At 35.5% G+C, this 15,283-nt stretch overlaps 1 protein-coding gene across 50 annotated transcripts in view; it reads right to left on the bottom strand.

Annotated features, from left to right (window-relative positions):
- The window catches only part of TTN (titin), a 313,395-nt gene that overhangs the window by 182,308 nt on the left and 115,804 nt on the right, over positions 1–15,283 (bottom strand). For all 50 annotated transcript variants that reach the window (XM_039339406.1, XM_039339428.1, XM_039339419.1 and 47 more), the window contains 21 exons: positions 14,928–15,111; positions 14,027–14,116; positions 13,641–13,908; positions 13,149–13,409; positions 11,876–12,085; positions 11,696–11,773; positions 11,562–11,588; positions 9,568–9,615; positions 9,398–9,457; positions 9,226–9,291; positions 8,511–8,615; positions 7,674–8,036; positions 6,966–7,058; positions 5,779–5,856; positions 4,817–4,882; positions 3,510–3,590; positions 3,094–3,144; positions 2,675–2,737; positions 1,297–1,377; positions 526–609; positions 151–228 (listed from right to left, as the gene is read on the bottom strand). In XM_039339406.1, coding sequence (XP_039195340.1) covers positions 151–228; positions 526–609; positions 1,297–1,377; positions 2,675–2,737; positions 3,094–3,144; positions 3,510–3,590; positions 4,817–4,882; positions 5,779–5,856; positions 6,966–7,058; positions 7,674–8,036; positions 8,511–8,615; positions 9,226–9,291; positions 9,398–9,457; positions 9,568–9,615; positions 11,562–11,588; positions 11,696–11,773; positions 11,876–12,085; positions 13,149–13,409; positions 13,641–13,908; positions 14,027–14,116; positions 14,928–15,111 — 2,435 coding nt within the window. The remainder of the gene's footprint in view (positions 1–150; positions 229–525; positions 610–1,296; positions 1,378–2,674; positions 2,738–3,093; positions 3,145–3,509; positions 3,591–4,816; positions 4,883–5,778; positions 5,857–6,965; positions 7,059–7,673; positions 8,037–8,510; positions 8,616–9,225; positions 9,292–9,397; positions 9,458–9,567; positions 9,616–11,561; positions 11,589–11,695; positions 11,774–11,875; positions 12,086–13,148; positions 13,410–13,640; positions 13,909–14,026; positions 14,117–14,927; positions 15,112–15,283) is intronic.

Below are 15,283 nucleotides of genomic sequence, written 5' to 3' on the forward strand. Positions count from 1 at the left end.
TGCAAAAAAAAAAAAAAGCACACTTGTAACACAATAGCACTAGTAGATTAGAGGAATCCCAGATCAGTTCTAAATATGTACCCATAGTATAACAGTTTGACCCAATAAAATACACCAACATAATATATTTTTGAAAATTCTGTTACATACCTTTAGCATGTGGTTCCACTTTTTTAGGAATAGGAACAGGTACCTTTTCTTCTGGTACTGGCTTTGGCACTTCAGGTACTTCAAAGATATTAAAAATAAAAACTGAGAATTCCTTGGATTTGTTTCAACCATGTTCAATGATTAGTCATTTACATATTACAACGAAAGAAAATACAGCCATTCTGAAAAAGATGCCCCCAGTTCAGCCCAACATTCAGATGGTCCACAGCTTAAGATGTCCATCAATAAGCAAAAATGTCCATACTGGCACCAACAGAGAAACACAGAAAATTACTAATGATGATCAACATCCCACCCACCCCCAAACACAAGGGACCTTAATTCTACTGAAAAGTCTAATTTCAAATTAAATACCTTTAGCTGGTGGTGGTACTTCTTTCTTGGGGACCACAGCAGGCTTTCTTTTTTCTGGAACAGGTTTCTTAGGTACTTCAGGAACTGTCAATTGTCAGTTTAAAACAGAGAGCATTAGTGTTTTGGCACTTTTATTGGGGGAGTGGGGTGTGTGGAAAATTCTGGACAGTCAACAGTTATTCCAACATGCTCAAATAAATAGAATTGAGTTGTATAACAAAAATATGTTACTCAATCTTATGTATTATTAGAAAATACCGTTCTGATAGGATGCAATCCCAAACAGAACTCTGTCAAATCCTACTGATTTTTGAACATAGAATAAAATTTCTTCTATAACTCCTAATCCCCTATTCAGACACAACAGGCCTTGCTTCCTATACCCTGTTGTGTTAAAAATTATTCTTTACTGAAGTATGTCTGAAATAAATACACACACAGGCAACCCCACAGGTACTCCTTGACTTACAATCACAATTGAGCCCAATGTTTCTGTTACTAAGTGAGACAGTTGTTAAGCGAGTTTTGCCCCATTTTACGACCTTCCTTGCCCACATTTGTAAAGTGAATCACTGCAGTTGTTAGGTTAGTAACACATAAATAAACTTTTTTTTCATAGCACTTTTTCAGTGCTATTGTAATTTGAACAGTCACTAAATGAATTGCTGTAAGTCAAGGACTACCTGTATGCAGACATATGCACAGATATATAAACAATGTATGGATAGATAGATTTTGTAAAAAGTAAAACCCATCTGCCGGTTTATGTACCTTTAGCTGGAGGAGTCTCCACTTTTTCAGGAGGAGGTGGTTTTTTCTTTTCAGGGACTGGCTTCTTGGGCACCTCAGGAACTTTAAAAAAATGCATAATATAGAAATTTAGAAATGTGCTCAAGATTTATTCATCCTAATGAAATATTGTTCAACATTGACAGTGGTGTTTTCTTTAAAAAAGCACCGAATATTCCAACAATCATTCCAACAAAGGTCAAATCTCTGCAATCAAATGTGTAGTTCTATTGACAGAAAGGATATCTATTTACAGCAAAAGGATATTAAGTTTATTGTACTAATCAATATCGCATTATTATTCATTCAGTTTTAGCTAGTGGAGGCTCTACTTTCTTGAGAACAGTCACAGGGACTTTTTCTTCTGGTTTCTTAGGGACCCCTGGAATTAAATAGTAGTAATTTTGAGTTTAATCATATAAAAATCAAGGTCTTTCTCATAGACTAAACTCAACACTAATGTTATATTTGGAAAAACAATGTAGGGTTTGCTAATATTTACAAATATAGATGCTCAGAAACCTGGGCAAAGACCAACAAGTATATGAAATAACAAGTACAGAGATGAAAGAACAATGCTCTTTATAGCTAGAAAGCAAATGATTTGACTCAGTTTTTCTGGAATGATGGTCTAGGACAGTGATTCTCAACCTTTTTAATGCCGCGACCCCCAACTGTTCGTAAGTCAAGGACTACTCAACCAGTCGTAAGTTGAGGACTACTCAACTGGTGCAGCACCGTTTGCAGAATGGGACTTTTGGCGCCTCAGCAGGGCAGAGACAGCCTGGACAATTCCTATTGGCTTTTGAAAGCCAATAGAATTAGACTCTATTCAAGAGAGCCTATTCTATTGGCTTTCAAAAGCCAATAGAATAAAAGGGAGTAGCACAGCTAAGGAAAAAGGGAGAAAAAAATGGCGGACTGCGTTGTTTGGCGACCCCCGTGAAATGGTCGTTCGACCCCAAATGGGTCCCGACCCACAGGTTGAGAACCACTGGTCTAGAAGTAGGTATCAGTGAGGTCAAAATAAATTTTTTTTTTTAGTTGTCAGAATTTTGAGAAATCACTATATCTTTCTATCTATTTTGCTTTTCTTCTTCAAAACTTAAAAGAGTCTACGTAAGAATATCAACACTGCAGAAGATTTAGCAATCTCTATTTATTTAAAAAATGTTATTTTTATTCTACTTTAGAATAATGTAGACACTATTTGGGGGAATGCATGCTGTGCAAAACATCATATTGCCCAGTTATTTTTAGGTGGCTTTCAGAATTTTTTAATAATGATGTCATGACCTCCCCAAAAATTTAAAAAAAATGGATATTGCTTGTGTAAACTGATTAAAAAAAAAACACCTACCTTTAGTTGGTAAAACTTCAGGAACCTCTACATAGACCCTTTCTTCTTCATACTCTTCTGGTTCTTTAAAAGAAAATTGGAAATTTAAAAAGTTGTATTTACCCTACTTTCTATATACAGTTAATATACTGCCAATTAAAAGAATGAGATGGACCTGTTCTTGCTATCTTTGTTCCCTAATGTCCAATTATGTTTCTGATCTTGAGTACATAGCCTTTATGTTGTAACTGATACAACTACACTGATGAAATTTATTATTTTAAAAATTCACTTGCTGTCTGTATAGATCTCAAGAGATTTTTAAAAGGGTGTACAGAAATAACTACAAAGATCATGCTTAGAACAAACAGGAAATTATGCGAAATAACCTATGGCCACATTGGATAAAGCTACGTTAAAATAAAATAAACTGAATTTACCTTCAGTTGGATATTCCACATAGAACTCTTCATGCTCGTACTCTTCTGGTTCTTTAAAGAGAGTTATCATATTTAAAAGATGAATTTGTACTATTTTTAATATTATTGAAACCGTCCATAAGATAAAACAGAGAAAGGAAACAGAACCCTGGATCATGCACTGACTGTCTAGAGAGATACTTATGTTCCTAAAGTTACAAAGGATAAATGCCTTGGGCGTTTCATTGGGAGCAGGTTCTTGCAAACAGAATAAGGCAAACTTTCCCCCCCCCCATGGGGGATAGTTTTATGCTATGCTCAAAGCTGCCATATTCAGAAGAGAACGTTGAATAGAGACAAATTTAATGAGCCTATTTCATTTTTACATAGAATAAGGTGGTAAGAGGAAAAAATTAATAATAAATGTTTGTAGCTACCTGAACCATATGTATATTCTTCTTCGTGATATGATACTGTCACTTTTTCCTCTGAAACAGTCCATTTCTGTTCAGCTGGGACTGAAATAAGAATTCAGTCAAAAATACAAAATTAAACACATGAAGCTGAAGTGCAAATACAGTTTTTACTAGTTTACACACCAGGACTCGAAATAAAAAATTGCTATAGATAAGATGTAAGGACAGTAAAAAAAAATTCCAAGATTGATCCAATCTTAAATCAGGTCAGTCGGAATATTCCAATATTTCAAGATAAGACAAAGTTCGGGAGCATTCAGAATAGCCTATTTTCAGCTTGAAACATTCTGTGGCAAAACATTTTGCATAGCCTCAGAGAAGCACTATTAGACACCAGAAAGCAAAAATAGCTTTGTCAGGGAGCAATCACAGTTTTCCTATGCAAATGTTACAAGCAGAATAAAGAAAATAACCATTTTCAAAAATTGAAAGATGAATAAAAATTTTAAAGTATATGCATGTTTTGAGATATACTCTCATTTCCCCCCCAAAATACCCCTCACCCCAATGTCCATGAATAAATATAAAAATTTCCCCTAACTGTACTTGATTCCTGCCAACTTTATGGTACTTTCTTGGTGCTAATAAGGAAGAGATCTGCCATTACTTTGATGTTTTCTGACTTTCCTAATCTAACCCATATCTGGAATTCCTATCAAGAGTTCTATTAGTACCAAGTGGTCTGATGGGCATAGTGTTCTTTACATGAATGCCAAATCTCATAAAGGAACAAAAATGCATAGAACAGAAATTCTGCTCATATAAAGCAAATTCTCTTATTTCCAATTGTGCACCCAACGTGCACCACCAATTAATGGTATTTCTGTTTTAGAATGCTTCTCAATGAGGTTTCCCCATTTTAAGCAACTAGGGAATATTAATCTCCATTGGAAAAAAAGATTCTTATGCTGGATGGTGTGAAGGAAATGGCCTTTTCAATTTCTTTATTATCTTGGATTTTTTTTTAAGGAAGAGAGCATGATAGGACAACTGTCAACTAATACTGTTGCTCTTGAGTTGAGTCTGCCTTCAATATTTTCTTAGAGGACACTTTATTTATTTTTAATTTTCTATTCCTTCAACCAAATAACTTGTACATGCATTCACTTGTACATGCATTGTAGAATTGAACTGAAAAAAAAACCCTGAAAAAAGTGAACAAATGAAAGATAGGAAAAATGGATACAAAATTTATACAAATCAATGTTCATGTACGCCATAGATGTTTCACAAGAAAACAGAAAAAGATGGAAAAGAAGATTGTTTACCTTTTCGTTCTATAACTTCCTCATGAATAACCATCTTTGTAGGTTTTTTGAATGGAACGTCTGGAGCTTTATGGATATAAAAGTATACCTAAGATTAGTTCCACATATATGACATATTTTGAGCTCTTTTAATCATAATTAAGGATAAACAAATAAACTAATAAATAAACATCATTTTAAAGCAGACTTCTTAATCCAGCTTTCCACCCCCAGGTGTGTTGGACCAGGTTGGCAGAGAATTTAGGGGGGGGGGATGTTTGAAGTCCAAAGACATTTATTTATGTTTTTATATATTTATTTAAAATGTTTATAGGCCATCTTAAGCCACTCTTGGTGGTTCACAATAATACATTTTAACTGCACCAGGTTTAAGAAATTGGTTTAAATCTTAGCAAGATTTAATAAATGGAACCAAATATAATGAGAAAAGTGTAGCTTATATTTAAAAAGGAGAAAATTTGATATGCAGCAATAATAGCAGAGAAACCTAAATGTCTCTTTTCTAAATCAAGTTGAACAGAACTTTAATGACTATTTTAACATCTAATTTGTAGGGAAAAATTAAGAAGATAGTGGAGCGGCTCTAAGTAAGTAGATACATATATTTTAACAATTAGCTAGATGCCATTACTTTTGAGGGAATATTTTTTTCTGATCCAATAGATAATCTCAATTGCTGTTACAAATGATGAGTACATTATAGACTGTAATTAATTTAAGTGGCTAGGACATATCATTTTATATTTTAGCATAAAAACATTAGTTATTAGCTTTATATGTGCACTTAAAGGGACATATTTTGATGCTAAGGACTTTTGTTAAGTAGACCAAGGACCACCCAAAATTAAAACGAGGAGCATGCACATACTGCATTCCTATATTTCACCAATATTAAACTAAAGCAAAAGATCCATAGCACCATTCATTGTTAAAAACCTAATTTAATTTTTGTCTATTCCCACCTTTAACTCTTCTCAGTTGTTCTTCCTCCAACTGCTGAGCGGTTTTTGCTGCTTCTTCAGTTACAGGCTTCCGAGTAACTAAAGGGGATTTAAAACGCTTAGCATGAGTCTGTAGATCTGAATATTTTAGCCTTGAGATGATCAGATCCTTCACCGGTACTATTTTAAAAATCATGTTGGATTCTAGAAAAAAAACTGTCTAAAATTTCTCAGATGGACCATAGCTGAGCCCTGGATTGTCCTTTATTTGTCCCGAAGTCTACTTCCGAAGCAATTCTGCTCCCACTTTTGCCTCCATCAAGTGCATTATATCCAACTTTTAAGTGCCAGAAAAAAGGAGAGGCCTATATTCTAATTCACCAATTTCTTAAAAGGCATATAAATTTGGGCTCTATGTATACCTGATTATGTTGTTCTCATGACGGCTTTTGAATCTTGGCTTTGCCCAGTTACTTCAGTTAGTGAATCTCCTGCCAATGATGACGTCTTTCTGGACTCCTTTGAATATTTGCTATGGTGATCCTGCCTAATTTCTGAGATCTGCTAGGGAGGTCAAAATGGAAACTACATGGTTTCCTTCTCCACTTCTAGATGCTCCTGATATTGGACATTCCTTTTCTTCCCTTTCTTCCCCAGTATTTCACACTGAAAGTTCAGAACTGAACATTTTCATATCAGAACTATTGATATGGCTGTGAATGATGTTTAGAAGGAATACCTGATTAACAGTTTGGATTTACGGTTTGATAGGAATCCTTTTAATATGTGAGATGAAGCAGAATGCAACCTGACAGTGTGTTGCCATGTCCACTATATTAAGGCTGGACAAATAGAGACAACATATTTTGTACTCTTAGCAATACATTTATAAATTTAACACAAGAGTTTATGATTAGTATTCAACATGTCTTCGTTACACATGAGCTGAAAATAGTTCCATGCATTGCATAATGGAAAGATTAAAAACACCTCCTGTGGCAGGATTTCATACCTTATCTTGGTAATATAGAGTCTCTTGTCTTGGACTCTAATATTTTAGAAGCCTAGAACCTTTAATATATATTTTTTCTAAGTCATGTATTATTCAAAGTAAACTTGTTAGTAAATATGCACCTTAAAAAAGCAAATTTTAAATGAAACATGCTACGGTAGAAAATATTTCAGTGCTATCATTTTAATGCTCAAACCTTTTTGTACTGTAATTTTTTTCTTTTCTTCTTTCTTGGCTGAAATTTCTGGACGTTTTGGCACAGGCTCTGGCTTTTTAGGGACTTGGACCACTGCAACAGACATAAAACATATTTCTAGAAACAACTAGAGATACTTTTGAACTTTGACACACTTTATTAATATCCCATGCTAATTTAAAGCAATATTAGTTGTCTTATTCATTTTACTCCCTTCCCTATCTATGTCTCTGTTCTAAAAGCAAAAAAAAAAAAAATCCATTTAATAAAATGTTATACAATAAGAATAGTATATTTAATTAAAAATGCACATCAAACTTCCTTAGGTAGTGGTGTATAATAGTAGCAAAGTAAAATATGAGATGAATCTTAAAAGAATAAATGTTTAAGTTAATATAATCAAGTACTGGATATAATTTTCTTAAATATTCTAGCATCATTATGTCATATTACATGTACTGCTGTTCTCCTAAAGCATGTTGGCAGAATTAGCCTGACTAAACTTATATCCTAAATCATTTCAGTCAATTAAACAGTTGCAAAAAAATAAAATATGTAACTTTTCTAATCCTATTAATTTACCATTGCCATCAAATAGAAAATTCAGTAAAACCACAGAAATTGGTAAATTTAATGGTCTATAAAAATTATTTTAAAAAGAGAGAAGGGGAGAAAAATGAAACTGTCTTTTTAAAAAAGGAAATATACCTTCTTCATGATCAATTGGCTTTTTCTTGAGGGTTACTTGTTTTTCTGTATATGCCCATTCATCTTCTCCTTCGTCATAACCTTCTTTTCGTTCATAGTATTCATATTGTTCCCCATACTCCTCTTCCCATTCTTCCCGATAAGCTGGTTTTTTCTCTTTTCTTTCTTCATATGTCCATTCTTCTTCCCCTTCATCATAACCTTCTTCTTTTTCATAATATTCATGTTTCTCCCCATATTCCTCTTCCCATTCTTCATATGTTTCTTTGCGAACCTCGTGGATCTCTTCCCTTTTCTCATAAGCAGGCTCCTTTTTCTTAATCACAGTTGTCACTTTGACCTCTTCACGTTTCTTGGCTGGAACTTTTACAAATAAAACATTGCACAAACAATTGAGATCTGTGTTCTCATACATTAACAAATGCACCTGTTCAGAAATAATATACGGTTGCTTTTTCAAAGACACATCTTTTGTAAAACATAGGCATTTTTTTTTATTCAAGACAGACATATTTATTATAACTTGAAACTAATCTGCTAAATGGAAATCCTAATTCTCCCCTCCTTCCATTTCTAGCAAAGATATTTAATATATTGGTCAAATATTTTAGTAATTTAGTCAGTAAGCACATATGTCATAAGCTGTCCATCTCTCACAGAATAACAACACAAATGTTGCAGAAAGGAAGAATTCAACATGAATTGGATGATCAGAAGTTAGAATGATAGAGAAGAACAAAGAATGACATCCACGTTTTAAATTACCCAAGCAAAGAACTCCTTTCAGTTTATTATATTATTTTGTGGGCACACACATTTCAGTCTTTGATTATTCACCTTTGGTTAGAACAACTTCTTCTGCTTTGGGGACTGAGACTGGGACTGGGACGGGGACTGGGACTGGAGCAGATGGAGGTTCTGGTTCTGGTTTCTTGACTGGTTCTGAAACATTTCAAAATATACCTTGTAAGATATTTGTTTCCCTACCATGCAACTGCACTTCAGTGTAATTTGATTTTGTTTTGAATCATACAAGCAACACTGAGATGGCACTGGATTCAGTTTACTAATTTATACAGTGAGCTGTGTATTAATAAGCACTTATCACCTCCACTGAAATTTTAAGAGTGCACTTTACCTGTACCAAAAGTAAACTCACTGAATTCAATGAATCTAACAGATATAGGATCACATTTAAAGAGCAAAAAATAAGACATAAAACGTGAGAAAAATATCATAAATACATGTGCTTTTCAAATTCACCTGTTATAATCTAATGTCATAAAGCTGCAACCAAATCGCTCCTGTTTAAAAACTGAGGAGACTCAGCTAAAGTTTTTATAGTTTATAAAAGAGTTTAGCTCTTTTATATGAGCTAAAGTGGATATGTATCCCATTCAGGTATTTAGCATTGGGTCATTCACTGTAAATTTGAAATATACTAAGTATTTAGAAGAACTTGAAGGAAGCTCAAAAAGACATGATAATTTTTCTTCATGTCTTCTTGTTTATAAATGTCCTTTATACTTTGGGAACAAACGATCTGACATACCTTTAGGAGGTGGAACTTCCTCTGGGACCTTTGGAATCACCTTTTTGATTATTTTCTTTCTAACCACTTCAAAAACAAAAGTGAAAATAATTAAGCATGTGAAGAATGCGATCAAATAGACTATTTGAAAGTATCCAATGATTACAAGTTCTGAAATGCAAGGCTGCAGTACCTTTTTCTTTTTTCTTCTTCTCTTCTGGCATGGGAATTAAGATAGGAAGAACAGGGACATCTTATTAAAAAAAAAAGGAATATATTCATTAAAATGTTTTCATGGTATGCCCAGTTCTTAAATACTTCTTTGCCTAAGTTAAAAAGAGTCTTTTTAAAAGTAAAGCTTACCTTCAGCTGGAACTTCAATTGGAACTGCAACTCTAGCATCTGGAACATCTGGAAAGCCAATGAACAAGTAACAAAGTAATTGTATTAATCTGGTTATATGCTGCATTCTACGTAATACTGTTCTAATATTCCAAGTATCAAGACTTCTGAATCCATATGGCATCATCCATGCATAAAGATCTATGAGCAGTCTGTGCAGAACCTGATATTTAGTAAGAAGTACAAAAACCTTGGGGGTGGGGGGTGGAGCCCTAAAAATGCAGTTACCCTGAAAAATAAACATTTAAAATAGAGAATGAGCCATTGGGTGAGAAAACTGACTGACCGGCAGAGGGGGAAAATGCAAAACAATGGGAAGGAGGAACAAAACAGTTCTCACTGCTCACTGCCAGGAGTTCGATTCTGACCGGTTCAAGGTTGACTCAGCCTTCCATCTTCTGAGGTCAGTAAAATGAGGACCTAGTTTGTTGGGGGCAATGACCTGATTCTGTAAACTGCTTAGAGAGGATGTAAATCACTGTAAAGCGGGTATTTGTATGTAGGTCTTTGGTTATTCGGGTTTTCTCCCGCTTCAAATTGGAAGTGTCTTGGTGACGTTTCGATGAAGTCCCATTCGTCATCTTCAGGCTGGTGTTTTTGGCTTCGTGCTTCGAGGAGCAATGTGTGGTCTTAGCTGTTTCTTCCTTTTAACTGCCAGTGGGGTTATGAACTGATTGGGTGTGAGCTTGGCTGTGTTCTGATTGGGTGGAGGTGTGTTCTGATTGGTTAGGGGCTTGGCTGTGCTCTGATTGGCTGGGGGGGTTGGTTGTGCTCTGATTGGCTGGGGGGTTGGCTGTACTCTGATTGGCTGGGGGAGTGTTCTGTTTGGGTGGGGGCTTTGTTGTGCTCAGGTTAGTCTGAGCACAGGGGGGGTTTAAGATAGTGGGCTGCCTTGCTATTTTTGGCTTCGTGTTCGTGGTCGTGCCTCATCTTCATGGTGGGTGTCAGTTTACTTCATGTATGGATTGGAGGGGTTTAAAGTGGCTAATAATGCAGCTGTGGTCTGGCTTCTGGTTTGTGGTCATGCCTCATCATCGGTGTGGCTTTGACTTTGCTTTTTGCGTGGATGTGTGGTGGTGACATCCTGTGTGGTTTTTGTGAGTGTGGGTCTGGTGTCATTTTTTGTGTTAGGGAGTCGTTTGTCAATAAGGGCGGGTTGGTTAGGAGCTTGGCTGTGCTCTGATTGGATGAAGATGAAGATGAGGCACGACCACGAACGTGAAGCCAAAAAATAGCAATGCAGCTCACATCCCTGTGCAACTCAGACTAACCTGAGCACAACAAAGCCCCCATCCAAACTGAACACTCCCCCAACCAATCAGAGCACAGCCAACCCCCCATCCAATCAGAGCACACCCAACCTCCCATCCAATCAAATGACTGTTTCCCTTGGGAAAAGATGTTATAGGTGGTGAGCATTTTCTATTTCAGGTGGCTTTTTGGAGTGCATGGGAATCATATTATAGAACATAGAACCACCACCAGATGAGCATCATTATAAAGTATTACCATCCACAATACAACTACAGATAAAAGGAAAGGAACATTTCAGTTGGATGTGTTCTTACATTTACGGCCAACTATGGAAAAAGTTGAACTGAGAGTTAAATATTTGTGCAGAATTATAAAAAAACCAGAAGCAGATTTTTCTGCATGCGCAACATGTGGCATAAAAATTAAAAAAAGGTTTGGTTTTGATGCTTCATACTGGGCCAGAGCACACTAAGATGGCATGGGGATATATGGTAGAGTGCTGTTCTGGGGTGCCAAAAAGTTTTTAATCAATTTTTATTCTGCTTACTTGGTTTTTGTTGTGATTGTTCTTTTTGCTGTTTTCTACATATCCCAGGGTTATGGTTACAGTATGGGCAGCTATAAAAGTCTTTTACGATAAAAAAATGTACAAACATAAAAGGTGACTCAAATGGCATTCATTCATTGTGTCTTTTCCTTACCTGGCGGCTTTATTTCTAGTTTAATTTCTGCAAGAGAAGAAATCAAATGATTGTGTTTGGAATCATTTCCACTTCAGAAATATTTATTCAGCAAGACCATGCCTACGTGAAATCTGTAGCAAAGAGGAACTGACCTTTAGTGGTGAGGTAGAGTTCAGCAGTGCTTCTTGCTTCACCTCTTGGTTCAAGGCAAGCAATAACTGAATACACACCTAATAACAAACGAACAAATAAATAAATGGTGTGATGTTATTTATGGTGGTTTACATGTTTTTAGAAATAGGAAAGACCAGCAAGAGGGAGAATCAAGTCACCTTCATCATCTGAGGTAACATTGTGGATAGTCATGTAATGGCATCGACCTTCGCTTCTAAAGCTGTACTTCGGACTCTCCTTGAGTTCCACGGACCCTTTGTACCACGTGACGATTGCATTGTCAAAGGAGACTTCGCACTCAAAGGTTGCAGACTGGTGTTCGCTGACCACAATATTTTGGATGGTCTTTGTAAACTGAATTGGTTCAGCTACAGTTTTTCAAGCAAATTGGGGGAAAAAAAGGACAATTAGTCTCATGTTTCATTTGGTTTTATTTTTTATTTTTTCACAGTTTTGTGCCTGCAGATATATGTATGTATGCTTGTGTTTGTGCATGTGTAGGTATATTCATACCCATGCATGTTTCAGTTCAAACAGACAAAGTCATACAGTGTCATTGTTTTCCTGTGAATGGAGTTTGAGTTTCAAAATGGATTTGAAGTACAGGTAGTCCTCGACTTATGATCCACAACTGAGCTCAAAATTTAGGTTGCTAAGTGAGGCATTTGTTAAGTGAGCATTGCCCCATTTTACGATCTTTCTTGCCACAGTTGTTAAGTGAATCGCTGCAGTCAGGGCTTTTTTTCTCATAGAACGCCCAGAACAGAGTTCCGGCACCTTTTTTGGATGGAACCTTGTAGGGTAGGCAAGGCCGGTTGTATGACGTGTGTGAGTTCCAGCACCTTTTTTTTTTTTTAGAAAAAAAGCATTGACTGCAGCTGTTAAGTTAGTAACACAGTTGTTAAGTGAATCTGGCTTCCCCATTGACTCTGCTTATCAGAAGGCTGAAAAAGATGATCATATCATCCTGTGACACTGCAACTGTCATAAATATTAACCAATTGCCAAGCATCCAAATTTTAATCACATGATCATGAGGATGCTGCCACAGTTGTAAGTGTGAAAACGCTCATAAGTCACTTTTTTCAGGGATGTTGTAACTTTGAATGGTCACTAAATGAACTGTCATAAGTCGAGGACTACCTGTATCAGGTAGTTATTAGTCTTTCTCATACTCATATTAAAGGAAGCATAGGAGATAGATAAATTGGAGTTCATTGTTATAATCATAGCAAAAATCAGATCAAAAGAAGAAACAAATGAGTTAAAAAGCCTATCATCAGGTTACAAGAATGTTGAAAAAAATATAAAACAGTTAAATATATGACGACAAACAAAAATAACTTTAGAAAAGCAACTGTGTTATTAAGGTGCGATTAAGATTTATCTAAGTCGGCTTATTTCATGACAACACAAACTCTTGTTACAAACCTTCAATTATTAGGTCAGCAGTTGTTTCTAGATGGTCAAACCTGCAGGTGTATTGTCCCTGGTCTTCTGTTCTTACATCTTTGATAATGAGTCTGTGCACTTTATCAGAGACATCGGTGGAATATCTGCCTCCTATCTGAAGGACCTTTCCGTTTCTGTACCACTGAGATTTTGCATTTGGCACAGAGAATTGACAAACCAAAGAGCAGGTAAAGCCTTCTTTGAGGGAAGTGTCACGCAGATGACGTTCAACGGCAGGTTCTGTTAGCAAGTTAAAAATGCATGTTTTAGAACACGGGTGTCGAACTTGATCACGTCACATGATGTATCGTGATGTATCATGACATTTTTTGCCTTTGCGGAACCTGGGTGGGCATGGCCTTCGTGTGACGCATCCGGCCTGTGGGCCACCATTCTATGTTTTAGAAAATACCAACCCAAAACTACCTCAGATAATTTTAAATATTGGGTCGATCAAAATTTTGCACTTACCAATCACATGAAGCTTAGCACTGGCAATATGTGGACCGCAGACCACCCTATAATTTGCTTGATCTCCAAGTTGACAATTCCTGATTTTAAGAATATGCCTGTCTCCTTCAATTTTGATTTCATACTTCTTGTTTGAGAGCAATCTCTCTGTGCCTTTGTACCAGGTTAGTCTGATTTCGGGATAGTTTATTTTAATCTCACATTCAAAGACAGCATCTTCCTCTGTCAACACAGTCAGATCTTCAATATCTCTGATCAAAGTAACAGGCTGAAAAATATTTTTCATAATTTTGAGTCTCTGTGTTAAGCACTAGTCCCACTATAAAATCACTCTGTAAACAGGCAACATTAATTATACATTATTATAATTAATATATGACAATTACCTCTGTCTGGGTAAGCCTTTGTTGAATGAATGCTACAAGTTCATCAAACTCTTGTTCTTCTCTCCTTGATCTCTCTTTTACTTCAATCTCCTGTTAAAAACAAGACCATGAATTAATATGATTTTTTTAATGTTCTACTTTATAAACAATATAAACCAACATAATGGTAAAACTTTATTAAACTAAAGGAAATATCTATATCCATTAGAGAACTAATTACTTCAGTACATTATGGCTAGCCTTTAACGTTTTGGAAATGTCAACATTTATTCAAATTAAGCAGCTTACTCAGAATTATCAAACTAATTTTTCTCTTTGCTATTCCTGATTGCAAATGTTAAAAATTTGGGACTCTGGTATTTTAGTCCTTAGAGAAAGAACATTGAACAGAAATTGTCTAGTACAGCTTTTCCAGACTAGTGCCCTCCAGATTTACTGGACTTCAATCTCCAAATTTTCAAAATAGCTGATTGGAAAAATTGTTGTAGAGAAGATATACTTTTAGGAGTAAGTAGAGATTGTAGCCCACAAATTTAATTATAGATACTATTTTTGATTAGTAAAGTCCCCTCACAACTAACACATTTCTGAATCATATGAACATTTCTCAAAAATCTTAGTAGAAGTTGCCTTCTATAAAAAAAGGCAAAATACTTCCCCCTTGTCCATGGGGCCCTTATTCATGTGTTTTGGCTTTTATTAATAACCAGAAAGACTATATGAAAATTTTGGGGAGAAACTACCCCAACTAATTCTGATTTAGAGTCAATAATAATGTCCATTGCAGAATATTCACTTTAAATGAATAATTTGACCTCTTAAACATTGAACACCTTTCTTAAAGTATCAGAAATATGGTTTAAAATGATTTTTTAATAAATGAAAATATTGTTTTTTTTACCAGTCTGTGTGTTTCTTCTGCCTGGCTTTCTTTTAGCATCTCAAATGCTTGTAGAAGACCTCGGAAATCTGTGATTCCATACATGCGGGCGTATTTTTCATATTCTTTAGGATCTACATTTTTTAGGAGTTCCATGATATCAATTGCCTGCTCTTCCTCACCCTCCTTCTTTTTTGTTGGAGTTCTGCAGAAATGAAGAAATTATTCATTAAGCAAATAGACACCAACATCCATTAAACTTACAGCTTGTGTGAAATGCTTTATAATTTTTCCAATATTCCAAGCATCTTCATCCTAATAAAGTAGGGTTCTTTGCTAAAAGAACTCTTAATGCTCACTTTGATCACAACCTTATA

The sequence above is a fragment of the Crotalus tigris genome, unplaced genomic scaffold (genome assembly GCF_016545835.1).
Source record: "Crotalus tigris isolate CLP2741 ecotype Arizona unplaced genomic scaffold, ASM1654583v1 scf7180000017733.2605024, whole genome shotgun sequence".
Classification (NCBI taxonomy): domain Eukaryota; kingdom Metazoa; phylum Chordata; class Lepidosauria; order Squamata; family Viperidae; genus Crotalus; species Crotalus tigris.